This window comes from Crinia signifera, chromosome 2, assembly GCF_055691185.1.
Source record: "Crinia signifera chromosome 2, ASM5569118v1, whole genome shotgun sequence".
NCBI classification, from domain to species: Eukaryota; Metazoa; Chordata; class Amphibia; order Anura; family Myobatrachidae; genus Crinia; species Crinia signifera.
This window is the reverse complement of record NC_139218.1, coordinates 325,650,337-325,672,712: the sequence shown is the minus strand read 5'-3', so window position 1 is coordinate 325,672,712 and position 22,376 is coordinate 325,650,337. Positions and strand designations below refer to the sequence as shown.

Genomic DNA, 22,376 nt, shown 5'->3' with positions numbered 1-22,376 from the left:
CTGAATTAGGCAACATGTCTCCTAGGGGCAAATGTACTAAGCCTTGAAGAGTGATAAAGTGACTGTGGCATACAGTGGCGGAACTTGTGAGTGGTGGGCCCAGGTGCAAAAGTATAATTTAGGCCCCGCACCAGTGGGTGACAGGGATACAAGCTGCTTGTCTGGGCAGCAATGGGCCCCTTAGTCCTCAGAGGCCCCGGTGCAATGCCTCTGGCGGCATATCTAAATTGGGTGCAGGATGTGTGGTGCTCATGGGACCCTGGGTCCATAAGGGAACACTGCATACCCTGTACCCATACTTGGCAATTTCCTATGTCCTAGCACACGCTCCATATTTCTGCAGATATCACTGGGAACTGTCCCATATTCTATGAATTATTTATGCTGAATTCTGTTGCACATGACTATGCAAAGAGATAATATAGGACACGGATCTGATTCTAAATAGAGAGTAAAGCAAAAAAGAGTAAGTAAATTGGCACCTTGGTAAAACCATATTGCACTGCAGGTGGGGTACATAAAGGGGGGTATTCAAACCCAGCCCCTATTTCCGACAAGGGAAATAGCTTTGGGAGCCTATTCAATGCTGTCTTTCCCGACAGCATTGAAGCAGCATCTCGTCAGAACTTTAAAAGCACTCGGGCCCGTTCTGCCCAAAACGGGTGTGGATTGTCGAGATCACAGCCGGATCTCAAAAATCCATGGCCATTTTCACAGGCAAGCGGAACCAAAATGGGCCAGTACAGACATTCGGGACCTGGGATTGAATACCCCCTTTAAAATTTAGTTGGTACTGACCATCGTACCACTGAGCGACTCGGCGACCATCGAAAGATTTGGGAGGTTCCCACTGACATGCGAATGGATGTATATGTGAAACATCCATTCGCATGCTGTCCGAAGGAACGCACTTTGTGAATGGTGGGCCGGCGTACCACCATTTGCAAGGTGGGGTTAGGTGGACTCACAAGGCTGCAACCAGAATAACCCCCTATTTGAACACCAGTATAAGCACCTGCTATTTATTCTATTCAGGTGTTGCAGTCAGACCTATTGTCACTGGTGTAATAAATCAAGCACCCAGCCTTGCAGGCTCCATTTGCAAACATTTGTGATACACAGTGGGTCATCCTGAAGAGCTCAGTGAGTTCAGTTGTGGTACTTTGATAGGATGCCACCTTTTTTGACAAGACTATTAGTGAAATTTCACGAAAATTTCATGGTTCGCGATAATATTAGAAAGTGAAAGCATTTATCCAGACAGCAACAGCACAAAAACACAGAGTGGGGTCAATGACTGCTAAGGCCTGGTACACACCAGAACGATCCTGATTGTTAGTAGATTGTTAGCAGATTGTGTGATGCTCGCACGATCTGTTGGGTGCACACAATCTGCTAACGATCTGCATCCAATCTGATCCCAATCCGATCTGAGTCTGTATCCAGTTGAATGGATCTTTTACAGATCCTCACTGCAGCAGGTAGGATCTGTAAAACGACCAAACGACAGCGGGGACGCGCATCGGATTGGAATCGGATCGGAATTGGACCTAAACATGCCCAATCTACATACAATCTGCATCCAATCGGTCGGAATTGGATCCAGATTGATGGAATTGAGCCCTAATCGTTCTGGTGTGTACCCCCCCTAAGGTGCAAGGTGTGTAAAAGTCACCAATGCCCCGCTGATTCCATAGATGAAAAGTTCTAAAAAACAATGGCAATAATGTAAGCTTAAAAACTGTGCGGTGGGAGCTTAATGGAATGGGTTTCGATGGTGAGAAGCTGAATGCAAGCCTCACATTACCAAGTCTTATGCCAAGCTTTGGATGGAGTGGTGTAAAGCAGAGGAAACATGTTATGTGGAGTGAGGAATCACGCTGCTCTGTTTGTTAGTCAGAGGGCGAGATGTACTAAGCCTTCAAAAGTGATAAAATGGAGAGTGATAAACCACCAACCAATCAGCTCCTACCTGTCATTTTTCAAACACAGCTTGTGACATGACATGTAGGAGCTGTTTGGCTGGTAGTTTATTACTCTCCATTTTATCACTTTTCAAGCTTAGCACATCTGACCCAGATGAGAAGTCTGGGTTTGGCGGCTACCGGAAGAACATCACCTGCCTGACTGACATATTGCCAACTGTAAAGTTTGGTGGAGGAGGGATAATGGTATGGGGCTATTTTTCAGGATTTAGACTTGGCTCCTTACCTCCAGTGAAAGGCAATCTTAATGATTCAGCAGACAAAGATATTTTGAACAATACTATGCTTCCAACAGTTTGGGAAGGCTCTTTTCTATTCTATCATGACTGTGCCCAAGTGTACACAGCAAGGACTATAAAGACATGGGGGGGGATTCTCTAAACTAAAAATGCGGTAAAAACCCTGTTATCTGGGTTTTTACCGCATTTTGGGATGCTCTAAACATCCCCCGCCGAGTTACCTGTTGGGGTACCTGTCAGGTGTCCGAACACTTGTCCATGTAGTGTATGTAAATATTCCATTAGAGTCTTCATATTGGCACGCACTGGTAACCTGGCGCTTCTCTTGAGGTATTTGCTGTATAGTATGCTGTACTGTATATACAGTAGCCCATTTAATGTGTTCTCCTCTGTCAGGTCTCTGAGTCCCAGGTGAAGAAGGTGATGGGTGTGCTGGACATTTATGGATTTGAGATTTTGGAGGTGAGTTTCAGTGTTGTTTGGGTTCTATTTTCACATTAATATGATTAGGGGACACTTTCAGGTAAATGTACGAAACCATTTTTACTAACATGTAAATACATCAGTCACTTTGCTTATTTATTTTTCATTGCTATTACTATTTATGACCAGTTATTTATATAGCGCACACATATTCCGCAACGCTTTCCAGAGAATAATTGAACATTCACGTCATTCTCTTCCCCAGTGGAACTTACAATCTATATTCCCTACCAAATCTACATGCACACAAAGACAGTCTAGGGTTAATATTGTTTGAAGCCAATTATCCTACCTGTATATTTGTGGATTGTGGGAGGAAATCGGAGTACCCGGAGGAAACCCACGCACGTACAGGGAGAATATACAAACTCTGCACAGTTGGGCCATGGTGGGGATCGAACCCATGACCTCAGTGCTGTGAGGCAGTAATGCTAACCATTACACCATACGTACTTTTAGTGCTAAATACAGTTGACCTCTACCTCTAAATAGTGGGCCTGTTACCTACATAATTTGAAGCCTATTAATTTGCTAGAAACATCTCTGAGACATTGTTATGAATGGACACTGTAAGCTGATGGTTAGCAATCATCAATGTTTCCAGCTCGATAAGAATAGTTTAATTTAATGCCAGGAATTGAATGGTTGGCCACCATTGTATGCTACAGCTGAAGTTGGTGCCGATCTGATGGTGTATAATATGCACACCCACAAGTGTTGTCCGTAGCACAGGCCCATTGTGCATGTGCAAAATTCCTCTCTCTACTGCACAAATACACTATGGGGGAAATTTACCAATATGAAAAACCTAGTTTTTCGTATTGTTTTTTTCCCTACGGTTGCATACGACTGTTTAAGTCGTATGCAACCTCGTGTTCCGGAGGGTCAGTTACAAAGCAGTCATATACGACTGCTTTGTAACCCTCCGATGGTGTAGCCATCCGTATTAGCGGCCGTATATACGGCTGCTAATACGAATTATTTCTAGCAGTCTGCACGGATCAGTCAGATCCGTGCAGGCTGCAGTGTGTAAAAAAAAATAGAAAAATTAAATAAATAATAAAAAAAACGGCGTGGGGTCCCCCCCACAGCCGAAACCAGCACCAGGCTGACAGAGCCTGGAGCCGGTAATTAAAAATCAGGGAACCCGACAAATAGGGGCTCCCCGATTTTTAACAACCAGCCCCAGGCTCCAGGTCCGGGGCTGGTTCCCAAAATACGGGGGACAAAATGACTAGGGGTCCCCCGTATTTTAAGAACCAGCCCCAGGCAAAACCAGCCAGCAGGGTAATGCCACAGCCGGGGGGAGACTTTTTATGCAAGTCCCCCCGGCCAAAGCATTAACCCTACCGACCAGTCAGCCTGGCCAGGGGCCCTGGGGGAGTGGGGACCCCCCCCAATGAAGGGGTCCCCCCCCTCCAGGACTTACCTGACCAGGCTGAAGCCTGGTGCTGTCCTCGATGCCCCTGGGCGGTGGGCATCGAGCTGATAGCGGTGTAAAAAATAGAAAAACCATTGTTTTTTACTGTGGCACTACAAGTGCCAGCAAGCCTCCCCAGCAAGCTGGGACTTGGATAACCACAAGTCCCAGCCTGCTGGGCATTAAAGGGCCCGCTGGGTCTTGTAGTGCCACCGTAAAAAAAATAGTTAAATAAAACACACTGACACCCGTTTTAAATAAAAGTTTAATACACACATTACATACATACTGATACTTACCTTTCTTGATCCCGTAGGTAGCCCTGGTCCTGATGTCCTGTGTCGTCCTCCAGGTCCATGTCGGCTGTCTGCGTCGTCCTCCAGGTCCATGTCGACGGTCCGTGTCGTCCTCCAGGTCCATGGCGGTGTCCGGGTCTGAAGAAATCCATGTTGGAGCTGTGGAAGGAAATCCTACTCACCTGGTCCTGCGCTGAAGAAGTCTTCTCTTGATCCGACGTAATCCAGGTAATCTTCAAGCTGTCGGCGCTCCCCGCTGTCTCCGCTGTCTCTGCATCACGCTGAGGAGAGATGCTGAGATATTTCATATTCGGCGCCTCTCCTCAGACTGAATTCTATTGGCCGCCTAGCAGGCCAATCAGGAGCCGACTTTCTCGGCTCCTGATTGGCCTGCTAGGCGGCCAATAGAATTCAGTCTGAGGAGAGGCGCCGAATATGAAACTTCTCAGCATCTCTCCTCAGCGCGATGCAGAGACAGCTGAGACAGTGGGGACCGGCGACAGCTTGAAGATTACCTGGATTACGTCGGATCAAGAGAAGACTTCTTCAGCGCAGGACCAGTTGAGTAGGATTTCCTTCCACAGCTCCAACATGGATTTCTTCGGACCCGGACACCGCCATGGACCTGGAGGACGACACGGACCGTCGACATGGACCTGGAGGACGACGCAGACAGCCGACATGGACCTGGAGGACGACACAGGACATCAAGACCAGGGCTACCTACGGGATCAAGAAAGGTAAGTATCAGTATGTATGTAATGTGTGTATTAAACTTTTATTTAAAATGGGTGTCAGTGTGTTTTATTTAACTATTTTTTTTACTGTGGCACTACAAGACCCAGCGGGCCCTTTAATGCCCAGCAGGCTGGGACTTGTGGTAATCCAAGTCCCAGCTTGCTGGGGAGGCTTGCTGGCACTTGTAGTGCCACAGTAAAAAACAATAGTTTTTTCTATTTTTTACACCGCTATCAGCTCGATGCCCACCGCCCAGGGGCATCGAGGACAGCACCAGGCTTCAGCCTGGTCAGGTAAGTCCTGGAGGGGGGGACCCCTTTATTGGGGGGGTCCCCACTCCCCCAGGGCCCCTGGCCAGGCTGACTGGTCGGTAGGGTTAATGCTTTGGCCGGGGGGACTTGCATAAAAAGTCTCCCCCCGGCTGTGGCATTACCCTGCTGGCTGGTTTTGCCTGGGGCTGGTTCTTAAAATACGGGGGACCCCTAGTCATTTTGTCCCCCGTATTTTGGGAACCAGCCCCGGACCTGGAGCCTGGGGCTGGTTGTTAAAAATCGGGGAGCCCCTATTTGTCGGGTTCCCTAATTTTTAATTACCGGCTCCAGGCTCTGTCAGCCTGGTGCTGGTTTCGGCTGTGGGGGGAACCCCACTCCGTTTTTTTTTAATTTATTTAATTTTTCTATTTTTTTACACTGAAGCCTGCACGGATCTGACTGATCCGTGCAGGCTAAAACGCAAATAGAACAGGAAAATGGTGTTCTATTTTCCTGTCGTATTTGCATGCCTGTTTTACACCACTAAGCAGCCGTATTATCAGTACGGCTGCTTAGTACATCAGGAACCACCATTCTTTTGAATGGTGATTTCTGTCGTATCCTATCAATGGTGTAGGACATTCGTATTTGTAACTACAAATACGAATGTCCCATCTTTAGGACTACAAATTGTTGTATTTTTGGGATTGTAAATCCCGAAAATACAAATTCGTAGAAAAAAGGTGTATTTCTGCCTACGAATACACCTTTTTTCTACGAATCCATTTTGGTAAATGTCCCCCTATATAACCATCAATGGATACTTTGCGAGGGCTACATGTAATCACATGACATGCTGCAATAATATGTATACAATACTGTGATGGCTGTCTCTAGGCACTTTCCTAGCTAATGTATAAAAATGGCTTGTCAGACTGTTTTTAATCATTGTTTAGGTCTAGTACGGTGTACAGTATATGGAGGTAAAACTTCCCTCACAGTGTATTAATGGTTTCTAGGGGAACTGGTAAAAAGACCATGTACCCTGTTGCACAATTCCCAGTTACTGTGGTCCCAAACACTGTGCAACAACAGCTTTTGTGTACTAGGTGTTTAAATCTCCATTTATATGAGAAGAATGATACAATAGGTGACAAGAGCTGCACATGCGTTCCCTTGAGTTGCCTTTTTTATACTTTATTTCAAGCACGAAGCATATGTGTGTGTATAAATATACCCAGCATTCTATGCATAACCTTGCACACCTGAAAACCTTATTTTGTTATAACTTATATATTTTTTTATTTTCATCAGGATAACAGCTTTGAACAATTCATTATTAATTATTGTAATGAAAAACTGCAGCAGATTTTCATTCAAATGACATTAAAAGAAGAACAAGAAGAATACGAAAGAGAGGTAAATCTATTTCTTGCTACTTAAACTTCTTTTACCTAACTACATGTTATCATTATCCAAGTGGTTACATTTTGGTAATACAGTATAATATAATTTATAACGGTACTTGTTTTCTAGCACGACGCCCATCTCTTTGATTGTATGCCTTCAGTTTAAGGCACTTAAGGCATACAATCAACGCGATGGACCTGATTTTGTGTCAATCACCAGCTAATTTGCCGGTGAAAGACAAAATCAGGTTGATCGCATCCATCGCGGCCCCTAATAAGGGGCCGCGATGCGAGCAACGCGATCAACGCGATTTTTCCATAGGGAACAATGTTGAATTATTTTTAAAGTGAAAATCGGGTTGATTGCGTCGGTTGCGGGCCATTATAATGGCCTGCGATGCGATCAACGCGATCAACCCGATTTTACAAAGGTGACAATGTGAAATGGGCCAATATGGCCAATTTCTCATTGAATATGGTTAAAATGTATGTTTAATGCCCCCCCCCCCCCCATTGTTAACACCACCCCACTATTGACGCCAACCTGAAGCGTGGCGAGCGCAGCGGTACGCGTCCTCCGACCTTTTCATACCCCTACTATCCACGTCGGTGTGGAGTTGCTACGCCCGAAGCGTAGCAAGCCCCGCGAGGGGACGCGGATACCTGTGAAGGCTGCGAGGGGACACGGATACCTGTGAAGGCCGCGAGGGGACGTGGATACCTGTGAAAGTATCCGCGGACCCTTGTGGGGCTCGCTGCGCTCGCCACGCTTCGGGCTTGCTGCGCTCGCCACACTTTATATAATTAACTCCACACCAACGTGGATAGTAGGGGTATAAAAAGGTCGGAGGGCGCGTACCGCCGCCCCTCACGGGCTCGCTGCGCTCGCCACGCTTCGGGTGGCGTCAATAGTGGGGTGGCATTAACAATGGGGGGGGGGGCATTTCAAACATGAGGGGGGGTTTGGTATTTTGGGACTTTTTATATTGAAATCAATGTAAAATCGGGTCTCAGGGACCATTATACATTGATTCCAATGTAAAAATCGGGTCGATCGCATCACATGCGATTTGGTTGGATACAATCAAAATCGGTGGCGCCGCGCTAGGAAAAAAGTACCTTTATAACAAAATAGGAAGCTATATGCAGGTATAATAAACAGGGCAGCAGAGAGCCTGGCTGGGCCCAGGTATTTCTCTAGAATGCTTAAAATAAAATACATAAAAAATACAGATGGAGACACTTTTATTCAGTGACGTTCTGGCGGTCGGATCGCCAACCACCAGCCCCCTTCCAGCCACTGGAAGGAGACACACGTACACAAGATGCTCACGCTTCCCCTTCTGACGGGGTTGGGATGGTTCCCACCGCCTCCCCGTCGCTGTCCGCCGGTCCCCGGCATCTCCCCACACCCCACCTTTAAGCACTTCCCTGACCACACTGCAGCCCAACACACAGTAGTGAGTGCTGGGTTGAGAAGAGCTGCTGCAGCTCCTTCTTCTTCCACATAATAGGTTAGGACTCAGGGCCCCTACTGGGCCCTCCATCAGACCTGGGCCTGGGTAATTAGCAAACCCACCACCTTGATCTTTGTACTTGTGCATATAAAATATATTGACACACTGTAAAGCGCTATCATCTCTATAATGATCTATAAGGTATATTTTACATTTTGATAATGAAATCAAATAGGCTTACATTTCTTAGATTTACTGGCAGTGGGCTACTGTATACACAATTTCAGCTAGAGTTAAGGATAAGCTATGTTACTGCAGCAGATACAAGCAAAGTCTGTAGCGGCAAATATTAATTGGTAAGTATACATATAGCAATTAAATAAAGACACATTGTTATGACAAGTCATATTTGCAACATTGTAATGTACGTAAACAAATACAGGTGTTGGATGGTTTATACAGATATAATAATATAGTACAGATCGCAATTGAAAATGTAATGAGTATTCAAATATTATTTAGAAGCCTGTAAAGAAATGACAAGCTGGTGTCCCTAGAATACATACATTGGGCCTAATTCAGACCCATGCTAATTTTTGGAGCCCTGCAATCAGATAACCACCGCCCCGTCAGAGTGAAATCCCACCCCGTGCAAGCCTGCAAAGACCTGCTAAAAATTTGAAGCACTGCGATTTGCTGCAAATCCATTCACAACTGTTCCCCATTGAATGATTTTTCCAGTGTGTGCAGTCTGTGTGTAGCCCAGGACGTACTCGGTAGCTGCGATAGAACCAGGCTGATCGAGGCCGGAGCAGACGTCACATGCCCTCCTCTCTAACACCTGGGCATGCCTGTGTTTTCCCTGACACGCCCTAAAAAGGGGCGGTTACCACCCACAAACACTGGCTTACTGTCAATCAACTTGTGCACGGTCAGCTATAAAAAGTACCATGAATCTAATGCAGGATGGCCTTGCACATGTGTCCTACTGGCTGTACGCATGCGCAGTTTATCGATAATTGCCCAACCTGCAAATTTATAGCTGTGCAGTTGGGCCTGAATTAAGCCAGTTGCGAGGATCATCTTGGAGAGGATAGTGCCAAAATATATAAAGGAACTGTTTTATACCTGTGTGTACTGCATGTGTGGCTAAGTTCTAATTTTATTATTAGGGTATTGAATGGAGAAACATCACCTTTTTCGACAATGAGATCATCTGTAACCTCATAGAGAATGTAAGTAGTGGTTTGCATATTACTTGTTACATCTTTATACAACTGTATAACTCTCTGATAGTTACTGAGATTCATGGGTATACAAACGAGATTTCTACCAGAAGATGTACACATTCATACCCCTTTAAGACACAGAGAAAATGACCCAGTAATTTGCCCAGGCAAACGGGTCAACCCAGTGTGAAAGGTTCCCCCTAAGTCGTTCGACCCTGGTCATGGTCTGACAGTCATACAAAGAAAGGACCTGTGTAAAGCATGCTTTCCACCTCAAAGTTCCAGGTCCAAATGCTTGCCCCAGCATCTTATACCCTGTTCTCACTGCTAGGCAAATTCCCAGGTTAAGCTTCGACCCAGTAATTTGCCTTTTAGCACAGATATTTGTCAGTGTGAACGGTTCAACCGTCTCAAAGTTCCTGTGTCTCCAACCCTGCTTTTTAGCCAGGTCTTCAACCCGGGTATGCCGGAATGGGTTGACAGGGGCGTAACAAGACCTTTGTGGGCCCCATAGCAAGATTTTGAGAGGGCCCCCCGTGACCTGAGAGCAATGGGAGTGATGGTCGGGGGTTTGCTTTTGAGCTCATCAGAAGAGCAGAGAATTGGTGCAGCCTGACAGTAGATGGCGGTGTATATAGCAACAAGAAAAAAGGCTGCATTTAGAGTACTGTAATTCCTGATACTATCCATTTGCAGAATTACACCACATTATGCGCCACACAGTAATGCGCCTTGCATCACATGCCCCACATAGTATGCGCATTGCGACACATTACACTGCATGTAGCAATGCCCATTGCACCACATTACAACCCACTGTTGCCTCACACAGAAATGCCCAATGTGTGCCACACTCCACATTGCACAGTAACTCCCATTGTGCCACATTCAGCTCCACACAGAGCATTGCCCCACATTACACCCAGCACAGTACTGCCTACTGAGCCAGTTACGCCCGCTGCCCCACATAGGGCCGGACCGGGACCAGAAATCGGCCCTGGCATTTGCGTCAAAAGGGGGCGTGGCCTCATGAAAAGGAGGCGGGGCTTCATAAAAGAAGGCATTACACATTATGGAACACACTACAATGCCCATTACACATTATGGAACACACCGTTATGCCAATTACACATTATGACACACACTGTAACGCCCATTAAAGAATATGACACAATCGGTACTTGTTTCCTAGCACGGTGCCCACGATATTAAGTTGTATGGCATCTTATCGCATGCGGGCATATGGCATGCGATGCGATGTGATTTAAAATTGTTTAAGCCCCTATACGATTTTTAATTGTATAAGCAGCCTAATGGGTGCTTACAATGTTAAATGCACCCCCACGCCACCCCCAGTATCAACGTCAACCCGAAGCATGGCGAGCACAGCGAGCCCGCAAGGGGCGGCGGTACGCATCCTCCGACCTTTTCATACCCCCACTATTCTCGTCGGCATGGACTTGATTTCATATAGTGTGGCGAGCCCGAAGCATGGCGAGCACAGTGAGCCCCATGAGGGGACGTGCATCACTTCACATGTATTCCGTGTCCCCTCGTGGGGCTCGCTGCGCTCTCCACGCTTCGGGCTCAGTGGCTCACTGCGCTCGCCACACTATATAGAATCAACACCACGCCGACGTGAATAGTGGGGGTATGAAAAGGTCGGAGGACGTACCGCCGCCCCTCGCCGGCTCGCTGCGCTCGCCACGCTTCGGGTTGGCGCGGGGGTGCTTTTAACATTGTAAGCTCCCATTACGGTGCTTATACAATTATTTCTCTTATAGGGGGCACATTTAACATTGAAAACACCCATTAGGGTGCGTATACAATTTTAAATCGTATAACATTGTATATGCCATACAATGGCATACAATGCGATGGTGTACAATTTAAAATTGTATAACATCGGCTGCCATCGCATCGCATACCATCGTATGCGATGGGCGCCGTGCTAGGAAACAAGTACCATACAATCTTTATGCCCATTACACATTATTATGGGCCATGCCCAGTGCGGGTTGCAGCAGCCACAGGCAGTACTAGTAGAGATAAGTCAGAGGTTCTTAGGTTAGGGTAGTGGTAGGAATAAGGACTAGTAGTCAGTCATGGACAAAAAACAAGCAGGACACTTACTAGTATTGGCTTACACTGTGGGTGGCACTGGCACTGCAGGACGGATCTGACTACAGTCACCATGTAACTGGCTCTGCCTGGCCTTCTGCTTGAATAGCACCGCCACCCCGCTGTGGTGGCCTGCTGCAGATTCTCCCACCCTCCATGAATGATGATTGATGAGTCTGACACTCTAACAGTGACTCACGTGGTCGGGCTGCCCCTCAGCTCCCCCCTCAGGACTGTCCCTGGATGCTGGACATTATGTTCCAATCAATTATACCCATTGCTGCACATACCTCTATAGATGCTGGTTCCTCAACCAGTCACCATAGCAGCAAATTACAGCAGCTAACACTCTTCCATTGCTTATTGGTGCATTTATATCAGTCAAAGTTCAGGAATGGTTGGTGATTCAACTTGTCTTCCAAATATCCAGCTATGGATGATCCAGGGGGCGGGGCTTAGAACAGCCCAAAGGCAGAGCTCTTGGCAACATGGGGAACTCAGCTGTGGACAGACCATTTTCGGGATTACTTATTGCTGTCTGAAGGCAGGGCTTAGTGTGGAGGCAAAGCTTTAGGCAGGGGGGGTTTATGTGTCCTGTCTGTTCTGCTCTGCCGCTGCCACAGGAGAAGATCCCAGAGTGTGACTGGGTGCAGGGGGGCCAGCGGGCCCTAGAAGCAGCTTGGGCCCCATAGCTACTGCACCCCCTGCACCCTCGATAGTTACACCACTGCAGCTGTTGACCCTTTCGTACTGAAAAAAAACCTGTGTTAAAAGGCAATTTGCCTAGCAGTGAGAACGGGGGTTCTTAACAATGGCAGTGTGAACGTGACCCAACTTTTTTTTCCAAAAGCCAGGAAAATCCAGGGTAGCAGTCCCACTTTCTGTCCTGTGTCAGTAAACATTTTTTTTACCTACATTATATAACTGTATTGCAGATTGATTGATATATACTAGCAAACTTGCCTGTAGTTGTGGCATACTTGCCTACCTGACCCTCTCCATGCGGGAGAAAATGATCTGTACCTGTGCTAATGCTTCCCTGGTAATGTATGATTGCCATCCCCTGTGGTGAAACACCTTTACCCAGCTTCCCACAGGTGCTGGCAATCGTACATTACCAGGGAAGTCCAGGAACAGAGCATTTTCTCCCGCATGGAGAGGGTCAGGTAGGTAAGTATGAGTTGTGGTCCTCTTTCCTTAACAATGAGACAGAGAATACTTTTTGCCATAAGATACCTACAGTATAATGTCTTACAATCCATAAGTGAATATTTAATGTCTTCATTTGGCAGCATAAAAATGGCATTTTAGCAGTGCTGGATGAGGAGTGTCTGCGCCCAGGAAATGTGTCTGATGCCACCTTCCTTACCAACCTTGGAAAACAGTTCAGTAACCATAAGCACTTCAAGAGCAAGCTTAGCCAGAATGAGAAGTTTATCACAGACAGGACATTGCCTGATAAGTGTTTCCGCATTGAGCACTATGCAGGGCAGGTAAGAATCAGTTTAACCCTTTACATACAGATGGCAATAGGCTGCGCCATTTTGCTTTGACTGCACTTAGAAATGCAGTTACACGCATGGGGCCTGATTCTGGTTGACTCGATAACCAATGTAATTTCGCTGCTTGGCGAGCCAACTAACGCCACCCGCCAAGCATGCAGATGCCCACCTCTGCCGTACATTATTGGCACATTGCAAATGGATGTTTTCATAAACATCCATTCACAATGGTGCTGACAGCTCCAAAATCATTAGTTGGTTGCTGTTCATCGAATGGTTTGTATCCTGTTCACAATATACTGTAAGTCAGTCTTGTCAGCATCCAGGTCTGGGCAGACCCATGCGAACACAGTGGGTCAATGGCTTCCCACACCCCCGGAAGCCATTGACCCACTGTCATACCTCCCAACTTTTGAAGCTGGGAGGTCGAGACGTTCGCGCGGCCTCAAGAAAAGGGGCGTGGCCTCGAGAAAAGGGGGCGTGGCCTCACAGGGTGACGCGAACTCCGGCCACGCCCCCGTTTTCGCCTCTTGAGCATGCACAGAGTGCAAACATCAGACCCTGGTGCAAATACACCGAACAGATCAGAATCACCCCCATGGTTTCAGAGACAATTCTCTGGGATAGCTGTACTGTATGCTGTAGTCCTTTTGCCCTCCAGCTGTTGTTGAACGGAACATCCCAGCATGCCTTGCAACAGTTCTAACATGGCCAAACAGCAAAATGTGGCAGGGCATGCTGGAATTTGTAGTTCAACAACAGCTGGAAAGCCGAAGGTTACCCACCCCTGCATAGAACAGTGTGTGGTAACTATGGCTGCATCTGTGCAAGATACAGTATGGACTATAGAGGACGGGGAGGATTCCTGGAACAGCGAGGTTCACCACAAGTCAGCTGCATTTTGTGGCGAGCTCCGCCATTTTGATGGCTGCACTCACCGTTCCTACCTTGCTGAAAAGAACCAGCAAGGTGTAAACGGCGAGTGAAGGGGGTTGAATACTGGTGGCGGGCTATGACGGCGAGCTATCGGCACTGCTCGCCATCATAGCTTGCCCTCTGGGCATTGAATATACCTCATAGTATGAGAAAGCAGTCTTGTAATAGATATAATTGAATAGATGTAATTGAACTAAGGCAGTTGATGCAATGTACTGTACTACTATTACTGCCCAGGTCACATACAACACTGATGGGTTTCTGGACAAGAACAATGACCTTCTCTTCAGAGACCTCTCCCAGGCCATGTGGAGGGCAAAGCACGAACTGCTGAGATCTCTGTTCCCAGATGGAGATCCTAAGAATAGTTCTTTGAAACGTCCACCTACAGTGGGCTTCCAGTTCAAAGCCTCTGTGTCAACGCTTATGAAGAACCTGTATGCCAAGAACCCCAACTACATCAGGTGACTAGAGTACCACCATTTTTTCATCGCATCCCTAGGAAAAAAAGTATTTTTTGATAAATTTGGAAAAAAGAGCACATCACATTGCATAGCACAAAAAGTATGTGCTGCACGTGCTTGTTGTACTTGATCGCATCACATCTAGTACAAAACACACACTGCTGTAGCACATCGCATGCGATTTGAACTAGATTCGTTGGGATCTACTGTAGTTCTACATGCACTGAGCACATCGCCCCATTAGACTCACGTGACCACTAGGACCTGGAAGAAGACAGTGACGAATCTGAATCCACCAGGACCCCAAAAGCATCACTACATCACCAGGAAATGTTTCTGGATAGTTCATCATGTTGACATGTCACCCATGTATGACCGTCAACATGATAACTGTTGACCATTTGTGCCCAACCCATTTATGCTCATTGACTAAATCAGCAACATATTAAGGAGCATATGAGCCAGGTTACATCAGTGCATTAATATTCAGATACACGAATACACAATCAGGCCAATCAAATGAATTGAAATAGTGTTTGATTTACCATTTTTATCTGTTTTTCAGTGTTTGCAGACAAACAATCAATTGTCATTTGCACCCATATATATATATATAGATCTATCTATCTGTCTATCTATCTACCTATCTATCTATATTATATATAGATAGATAGATAGATAGATAGATAGATAGATAGATAGATAGATAGATGGGGTACTTATGTAGTATCTGGGAGCCCGATTTAGAAATCGGGTCTAATCGGGCGCATCGCATCGCATCGCATGCGACCAAATCGGATGCGATGCGATGGACCCGATTTTTCCATAGGATTCAATGTTAAAATGGTCTGAGTCCATTTTAACATAGAATTCAATGGAAAAAAGGGGTCCTTTTCATACCCCTACTATCCAAGTGGGCATGGAGTTGGATATAAACCTGTGGCGAGCGTAGCGAACCACCGAGCCCGAAGCGTGGCGAGCGAAGCGTGCCCCGCGAGGGGACAGTATTCTGTGTCCCCTCGCGGGGCTCGCTACGCTCGCCACGCTTCGGGCTCGGTGGTTCGCTACGCTCGCCACAGGTTTATATCCAACTCCATGCCCACTTGGATAGTAGGGGTATGAAAAGGACCCCTTTTTCCCATTGAATTCCATGTTAAAATGGACTCAGTCCATTGTAACATTGAATCCTATGGAAAAATCGGGTCATCGCATGCGATGGTCGTATGCGATGCGATATCGCATCGCATCTGATTGTATGCCTTAACTTAAGGCATACAATCAAAAAATCGGGCGCCCAGATACTACATAAGTACCATAGATGGATGTTTCTTTCCAACCTGACAGATTAGACAATGAATCTATAGGAGTATGGATAGTCTTATTTACTTAGGAGTGGAGATGCTGACGGAAGACTTGTTGTACCCCCCAAAAAACAATAAATAGAATCTGTGTTATTTATTTAGCAGTATTATGGAAACAATGTTATGGAGCCATCCCAGCTCCCGTACACCCAACGTAGTTAAAATTAAATCAGTTTTAATCTCGGAGGCTGAACTGCAGCACCAACCATGTAGTGCAGGCTGTATAATCATAGATGTGATCATGTATGTAATATATCTGCTGGATATATGTGCTGGATCGTCAGAACTGTATGCATCAGGCACTTGGTAGTCAGCATGCTTCACACACTCCTAACCCTGCCCCTGGACTCCTGTAAAACTAGCCAATGGGAGAGTGTCTTCCCCCCCCCCCCCCCGCAGTACCTGGTTGGAGCTGCAGCTGCTGCTGATTATCAAAATGTATGTGATTAGTACAATAATTAAAATGTAAATAACATATCATGGCAAGGAATGAATGAATATACACTAAGTATGCATTGCTCTGGTTCTTCTGAAAGGGGGTCCTTAAATAATTCTCATGTGCATATAGAGGGCTGTGTAATGTAGCCTCAACAATTAAGAGCCGTTATGTACTGTAACACAAAACAGCCAATCATAATGCAGCTTTCAGCAGTCTAGTATAATTAGAATGATCTAATACTAATTACCATACTGCACGTTACAGAACTCATTTTTGGTTCTTAGCATCTGACAATATTCAGTCTCAGTGTGTTTTATTTTACACATTGAGGGTAATTCAAACCTGATCATATTGCAGCGAATTTGCACGGTGGGCGATTATAGATAGACTGCACATGTGTATAGGCCCGTAGTACACATGCGGGAGGCCGTTCTGCAATGAAAGCCTGCTACTTTGTTTTTAATCACTGGCCGTACGCAAGGTGATAGACAGGAAGTAGGTGTCTGTGGGTGGTAACCAGCTGTTTCATGGGATTGCCAAGAAAACCGCTAGGCGTGCCAGAAAAACGCAGGGAGTGACAGGGAAATGCAGGCATGCCCAAGCTTTTTGGTGAGGGTGTGTGACGTCAGCAACTATGTTTGTATTCAACGCAGCCGGCGAGTAATCCCCCCTCCCCCATTATTAGGAATATATTTGAATCATTGCGTGATGGCAGGATATTGTTATTGTGTGTTTATGGTGAGAATTAGCTCCACCTGGAGCTCATGTGAATATAAGGTGCTGCCAATAAAGTACTGGTGCTATAGATATCAAGGTTAATAAACAATATATCATCTTTGCTCATTTTTATTTCTTTAAACAGATGTCTGAAGCCCAATGGCACCAAGAAGCCCTCTCTGTTTGATGACAGCCTTGTGAAGACTCAGGTTTGCTACCTGGGGCTGCTGGAGAATGTCAGAGTGCGTCGCGCTGGATATGCTTACAGACAAGTATATAAGTCTTTCTTGGAACGCTACAAGATGCTGAGTAAGAAGACATGGCCTAACTGGAAAGAAGACCCACGGTATGAGAATAAGGGGCAGCAGTGTCATCTGTCAGGATCACAGAGCATATACAGGAACATACAGTAAATGTGTCAGTATGGAATGGTTGTATAAAGAATGGAGTCATAAGATTGACGTTTATAGTGCAACGTTATAATGTTGATACCACAATGTGAACAGTTTTATGATTGACATTTCAACATGTGAAAAACGTGTCTGTTATAGCTACCTCAGACCTGCACCTCACCGCGTCTGTGCAGTCTCCTCTCACCTCCAGTTACACACATTCTCCCATGCCACCACCCACCTATGGAGTTCCCTGATATGCCTAATAAGACTCTCCCACAGATTTACCATCTTTAAATGCTCTCAGAAAACATACTTGCTGCCCTTTTCACTGCTCCATCTGGGAGTAGACAGCCAGGTTGGCACTGAGAGTGGTATGGCACTGCAGAAGTGAGCGGCACTGAGGGCATGATAATAACATTGCAAAATCGTGTCCCCATCCCTGCCAGACAGTGCTGTGATTAATGGCAATGTGAAGTGGGGCGAGACTCTGATGATGAAATTGTACGAGATTCATGTCATCGCCCACTTTACCCGGGAAATTGGTGGTTGCAGCTGGGTGACCAGCCACACTGGGAGACTTGCCCACTCTTCCAGAAAAAAACAGATAATAATTGTCTGGAGTGCAGGCAGGTATGCAGACACACTTGCCAGAATTCCGCACAGCATGAGCCTCCATATCTACATTTGTTTTGTCTATTTAACTTGTATGGGTATTTTATGTATGTCCTGTCTTAAACTGCGGAGCACCAATGGCGCCTTGGGATGTCAAACACATGTGATTTGGTCCGATTTATCGGTCCCATCTGTTGGAATCAAGTAAAATCAGACCAAATCACAGTAGTGTATGGGGGCCTTTACAGATAATATGAATAATACAATTCTGTATAGAGATGGGGCAAGACATGGTCTCTATTGTAACCTTTATTCTAATGTTTTATGTTGTGGTGTTTTTGTCAGGTCCGGAGTAGAGATTTTGCTAAATGACCCAGAAGTCAATATTCCAGTTGAAGAACTTGCATATGGGCGAACCAAACTATTTATCAGGACTCCAAGCACGGTATGTAATTCTTTGTAAAAGTATGTCTTTGTCCACTAGCTCTGTAAAACAAACTATAATATAATATAATCTATAATGATAAAAGCTGCCAACATGTAAAACATATTGTAAAATATTGTGTAGTGATTAATTATTGGGAAAAATAGAGGGATGTGCATCAAGTATATACACAAAGAAAGATACTGAACGTTCGGGATGGGATTATATTCCACATAACATATCATGATAAATAATAGTCTTTAAATCCTGTTTTTTAAAGATTATTCGTAACAAAGAAAATGCAGGCGCACATTCTATAGAACTAAGCAATAATACTAAGCACCGCTAATCGGAATAATAAAATACTCTTTTTGCAATCTAATATACAGTAAAATTGAGGCGTTTAACATAAATTGTAGCCCGGGACCAGGGACTTCACCTGGTGGGTCCTTAGCACTAAAGGGCTCATATACTACAGAATCGCATATACAATGTGATCTGGATGGGATCTACAGCCCAGGACACATTGCAATATGCAATCCACTCAGCCGAATGCATCTTCCTGTAGACGCAGGGACACGGGCTCCGAAAGAAGCCCCTCCCTGCGATCTGCTCCACCAGGTTCCATGGGTCTGAGCATGCATGGTTAGCATTGACTCTGCTGATACATGATATTAATACAGGGAAACCTATGGGGGATGTGGCTGACGGGGTTAAAGGAGGGAGCGCATCAGGGTGGCACACACCTATCTGCAGAGCGGGGAAGTGCCAGACAGGAGAGGCGCTCTCCCTGCTCTGCATCTGCATCCCCTGCAGTGGTGGGCAGGGGAGCTCCATTCTTTTGTATGTTTTTTTTTTTTTTTTTTTTACATTTGTGTTTATTGGAGGAGATAAAGAACAATAGCATACATGGTATAGAACATAAATACAATATACTGTAGTAATAAAACAAATAATATCACTGCCACTATATCATAGTGGTATACTAGGTTGTAGGTGGTGGTAAAGGGTTAGTAAAAAAAAAATAAACAAGTGTCTCATGGAACATAGAGCTATCACACCAATATACATATACAGTATAGATTTTTTTTTTTTTTTTATTCTCCTGCGTTACATGCGATAAATGGCACATCAAGTGGCAAGTGAGCCCTTCCGGGGAGCTGATCAAGGGAAATCTGGTCCAACTTGTCCTTAGCACAAGTCCGCCTAGACTTACTGTAGTGCTCGTTTATATTCTTCATATCACTGTCTTATTGAGGGCATGCCTTTTATTATGTTTGTTGCCTTGTGACATTTCCCTGACAACCGATTTGCTTTTAGCTTTTTGACTTGGAACAGAAACGTTTCACTAAATTAAATGAACTGGCCACCTTAATACAAACGATCTTTCGTGGATGGAGAATGCGAAGTCACTATTTGCGTATGCGCAAGAGCCAGATCGTCATTTCTGCATTTTATCGCGGTCACACGGTAAGTTGCAGGATCTTATACTGTAAATACATTTATGATTCAATACCTTATGGCTAAAGAACAGTAACCATAACTGGAGACATTGTTTTGTATAGCACAAACAAAACTCTGCTGATTGACACTCTGGTAACATCTCAGTCCTCATCTGATTACATATACATCTACAATAAAGTCTGTTTTCCTTACACCATAGATTTCTTAATAAAGACAGCTGACATTAATATATTTTTTAAATGACCAGTAGAATAACTATTTCATATTCGGTCCATGACAGCTATTGTTAGCCATTAACTATAATAGCCCCAAGAATTTTTCCCTACATTAGCTTTATATAGTTTCTCAATATTTTTTAATTAACAGGGATCAGTCTCTTTATGTTTAGATCTTATCTAATTTTTAGTGTATATCAATAAATGTTATATTTTATTTACATATAAATACGTTTCTTCTTCCTACCCTTAAATTAACTTTGGATGCCCCCCCCCCCCCCCTTTTTTTCCCCCTTCTGTTGTAACTTTACTTATCTGACTCAGGTTGGGATCATTGGGTAAACAGCATGTTGGTCGACAAGCATTAGGATGTCATCATTAGGTTAACATGCATTAAGGTCGACATGCATGAAGGTCAACATGACTGAAGGTCAACATGGGTTAGGTCGACACAAGCATTGGGTTGACATGGGGAAGGTCAACAGTCAAAAGGTCGACATGGGGTTTTTCACATTTTTTGTCCCGAATTTCGACACAGTCGACATGGACACTGAAACGTAGCCCGGCGTCCCCTCGTGCCCTGCTATTTTATTTTCCCACCACATCCTAGTGGATGGCGGGGCATGAAATACCACCTGTCGGCACATGTCGGCTCAAAAAAATGTGAAAACCCCCAATTTGACCTTTTGGCTGTTGAACTTTCCCATTTCAACCCAATGCTTGCGTCGACCTAATGACCCTGTCGACCTGACCCATGGCGACCGTCAGTCATGTCGACCTTCCCGCATGTCGACCTTCCTGAATGTCAACCTTAATGCATGTCGACCCTATGCTTGTAGACCTAGTGATCGCATCCTTCTGACTCAAAAGAGTATGACCAACCCTGTATACAGAATGAATACAAATAATATATAATCATTTTGATCTAGGGTAGTTGATCGCTATATTAATGTTCTCATTATATATTCCATGCTATATAACTGTATACTGTAGTGAACTGAGGAGGAATCTTCTGCGGAACTTAAATTCCCTTTATTTTTCCAGTCAAAAATACTTCACAGTGAATATAATGGATATAATGGAGAGTGAGTGATTTTATAGACGGAAATTACTAGATTCAATTCACACACAATTCTAGACCAGTGTCCAATCTATGATGCTGAATCCATATACATCACATTTCAGTAAACTGAAAGACATTAAGTAAACCAATAGACAATTTTTTGCTAATTCACACAAATATGCATTATGGTAACACTGACTTAGCATAGTAATATTAAGTTTACAAAATGAACCTTTTATTTACAGTATCTGCATATTATTTACAGCAAAAGAAACAATACCAGAAAATAAAGTTTTCTGCTTTACTTTTGCAAGCATATGTCCGAGGCTGGAGGGTAAGTGACTACTTGGACTCAGTTTTAATGTTAAACTTATAGTAATAATATTAATAATAATAATAATAATAATAATAATAAAAAATCTTTGCATGATGCGCTGAATGTTTGCATGCAATTTATAATTATTGTGTCTCCTCTATGGCTTATACACTTTACCAGCACAGTGCCTTAGTGATTAGCACTGGGGTCATGGGTTCAATTCCAACCAGAGTCATATCTGTGTGGAGTTTGTATGTTCTCCATATAGGTTTCCTCCCACTAATTAGATTCTAATGAGAAATGAATCAGATGATGTATGTGTCCACATGGCAGGGGATATAGATTGTAAGCTCCACTAGGGCAGAAACTGTTGTAAATAACTAAATATGTGTAATAATAGTAAGCCCGCTCAAAGCAAGTGCTTCGAAAGCTAGAGGTAGTTTCAATTGATGCCAACAGATGGCATTGTAACCCTGCTTGTAGCAAGTGCTTTAAAAGCTACAGTAGATGTAGTTTCATTGTTGCCAACAGATGGCAGTGTTTTGCTGACACACGGACACTAGACCGATACGTATATAGATATAGATGACATAGATGATACATGCACTGTATAATGTTTTGTAATGACTGTTAATTTGATTCTAGGCACGTGTAATACTAGGACGCCTGAAACTCTCAAAGCGTCAGTCGGAGGCATCGTCTACTATTTGTGCTTATTGGAAGGGGTACAAGGTAACTGCATACTTTATCCCCCTCAAGATACTGGAGGACAATAAAAATGCAGTACTACCTCTGTACATTGGGGAGAAAAAGTGCATTCAGAAAGTTTACTATTTGTTA

General features: G+C 44.6%; 1 protein-coding gene across 1 annotated transcript in view; it reads left to right on the top strand.

Annotated features, from left to right (window-relative positions):
* MYO1A (myosin IA) overlaps window positions 1-22,376 on the top strand; it is a 71,833-nt gene that overhangs the window by 38,683 nt on the left and 10,774 nt on the right. The window contains exons 13-22 of the mRNA XM_083169339.1: window positions 2,621-2,686; window positions 6,727-6,831; window positions 9,451-9,513; window positions 12,921-13,121; window positions 14,304-14,530; window positions 17,193-17,393; window positions 18,400-18,499; window positions 19,799-19,948; window positions 21,486-21,554; window positions 22,182-22,268. Of these exons, the coding sequence (XP_083025465.1) occupies window positions 2,621-2,686; window positions 6,727-6,831; window positions 9,451-9,513; window positions 12,921-13,121; window positions 14,304-14,530; window positions 17,193-17,393; window positions 18,400-18,499; window positions 19,799-19,948; window positions 21,486-21,554; window positions 22,182-22,268 (1,269 nt within the window). The remainder of the gene's footprint in view (window positions 1-2,620; window positions 2,687-6,726; window positions 6,832-9,450; window positions 9,514-12,920; window positions 13,122-14,303; window positions 14,531-17,192; window positions 17,394-18,399; window positions 18,500-19,798; window positions 19,949-21,485; window positions 21,555-22,181; window positions 22,269-22,376) is intronic.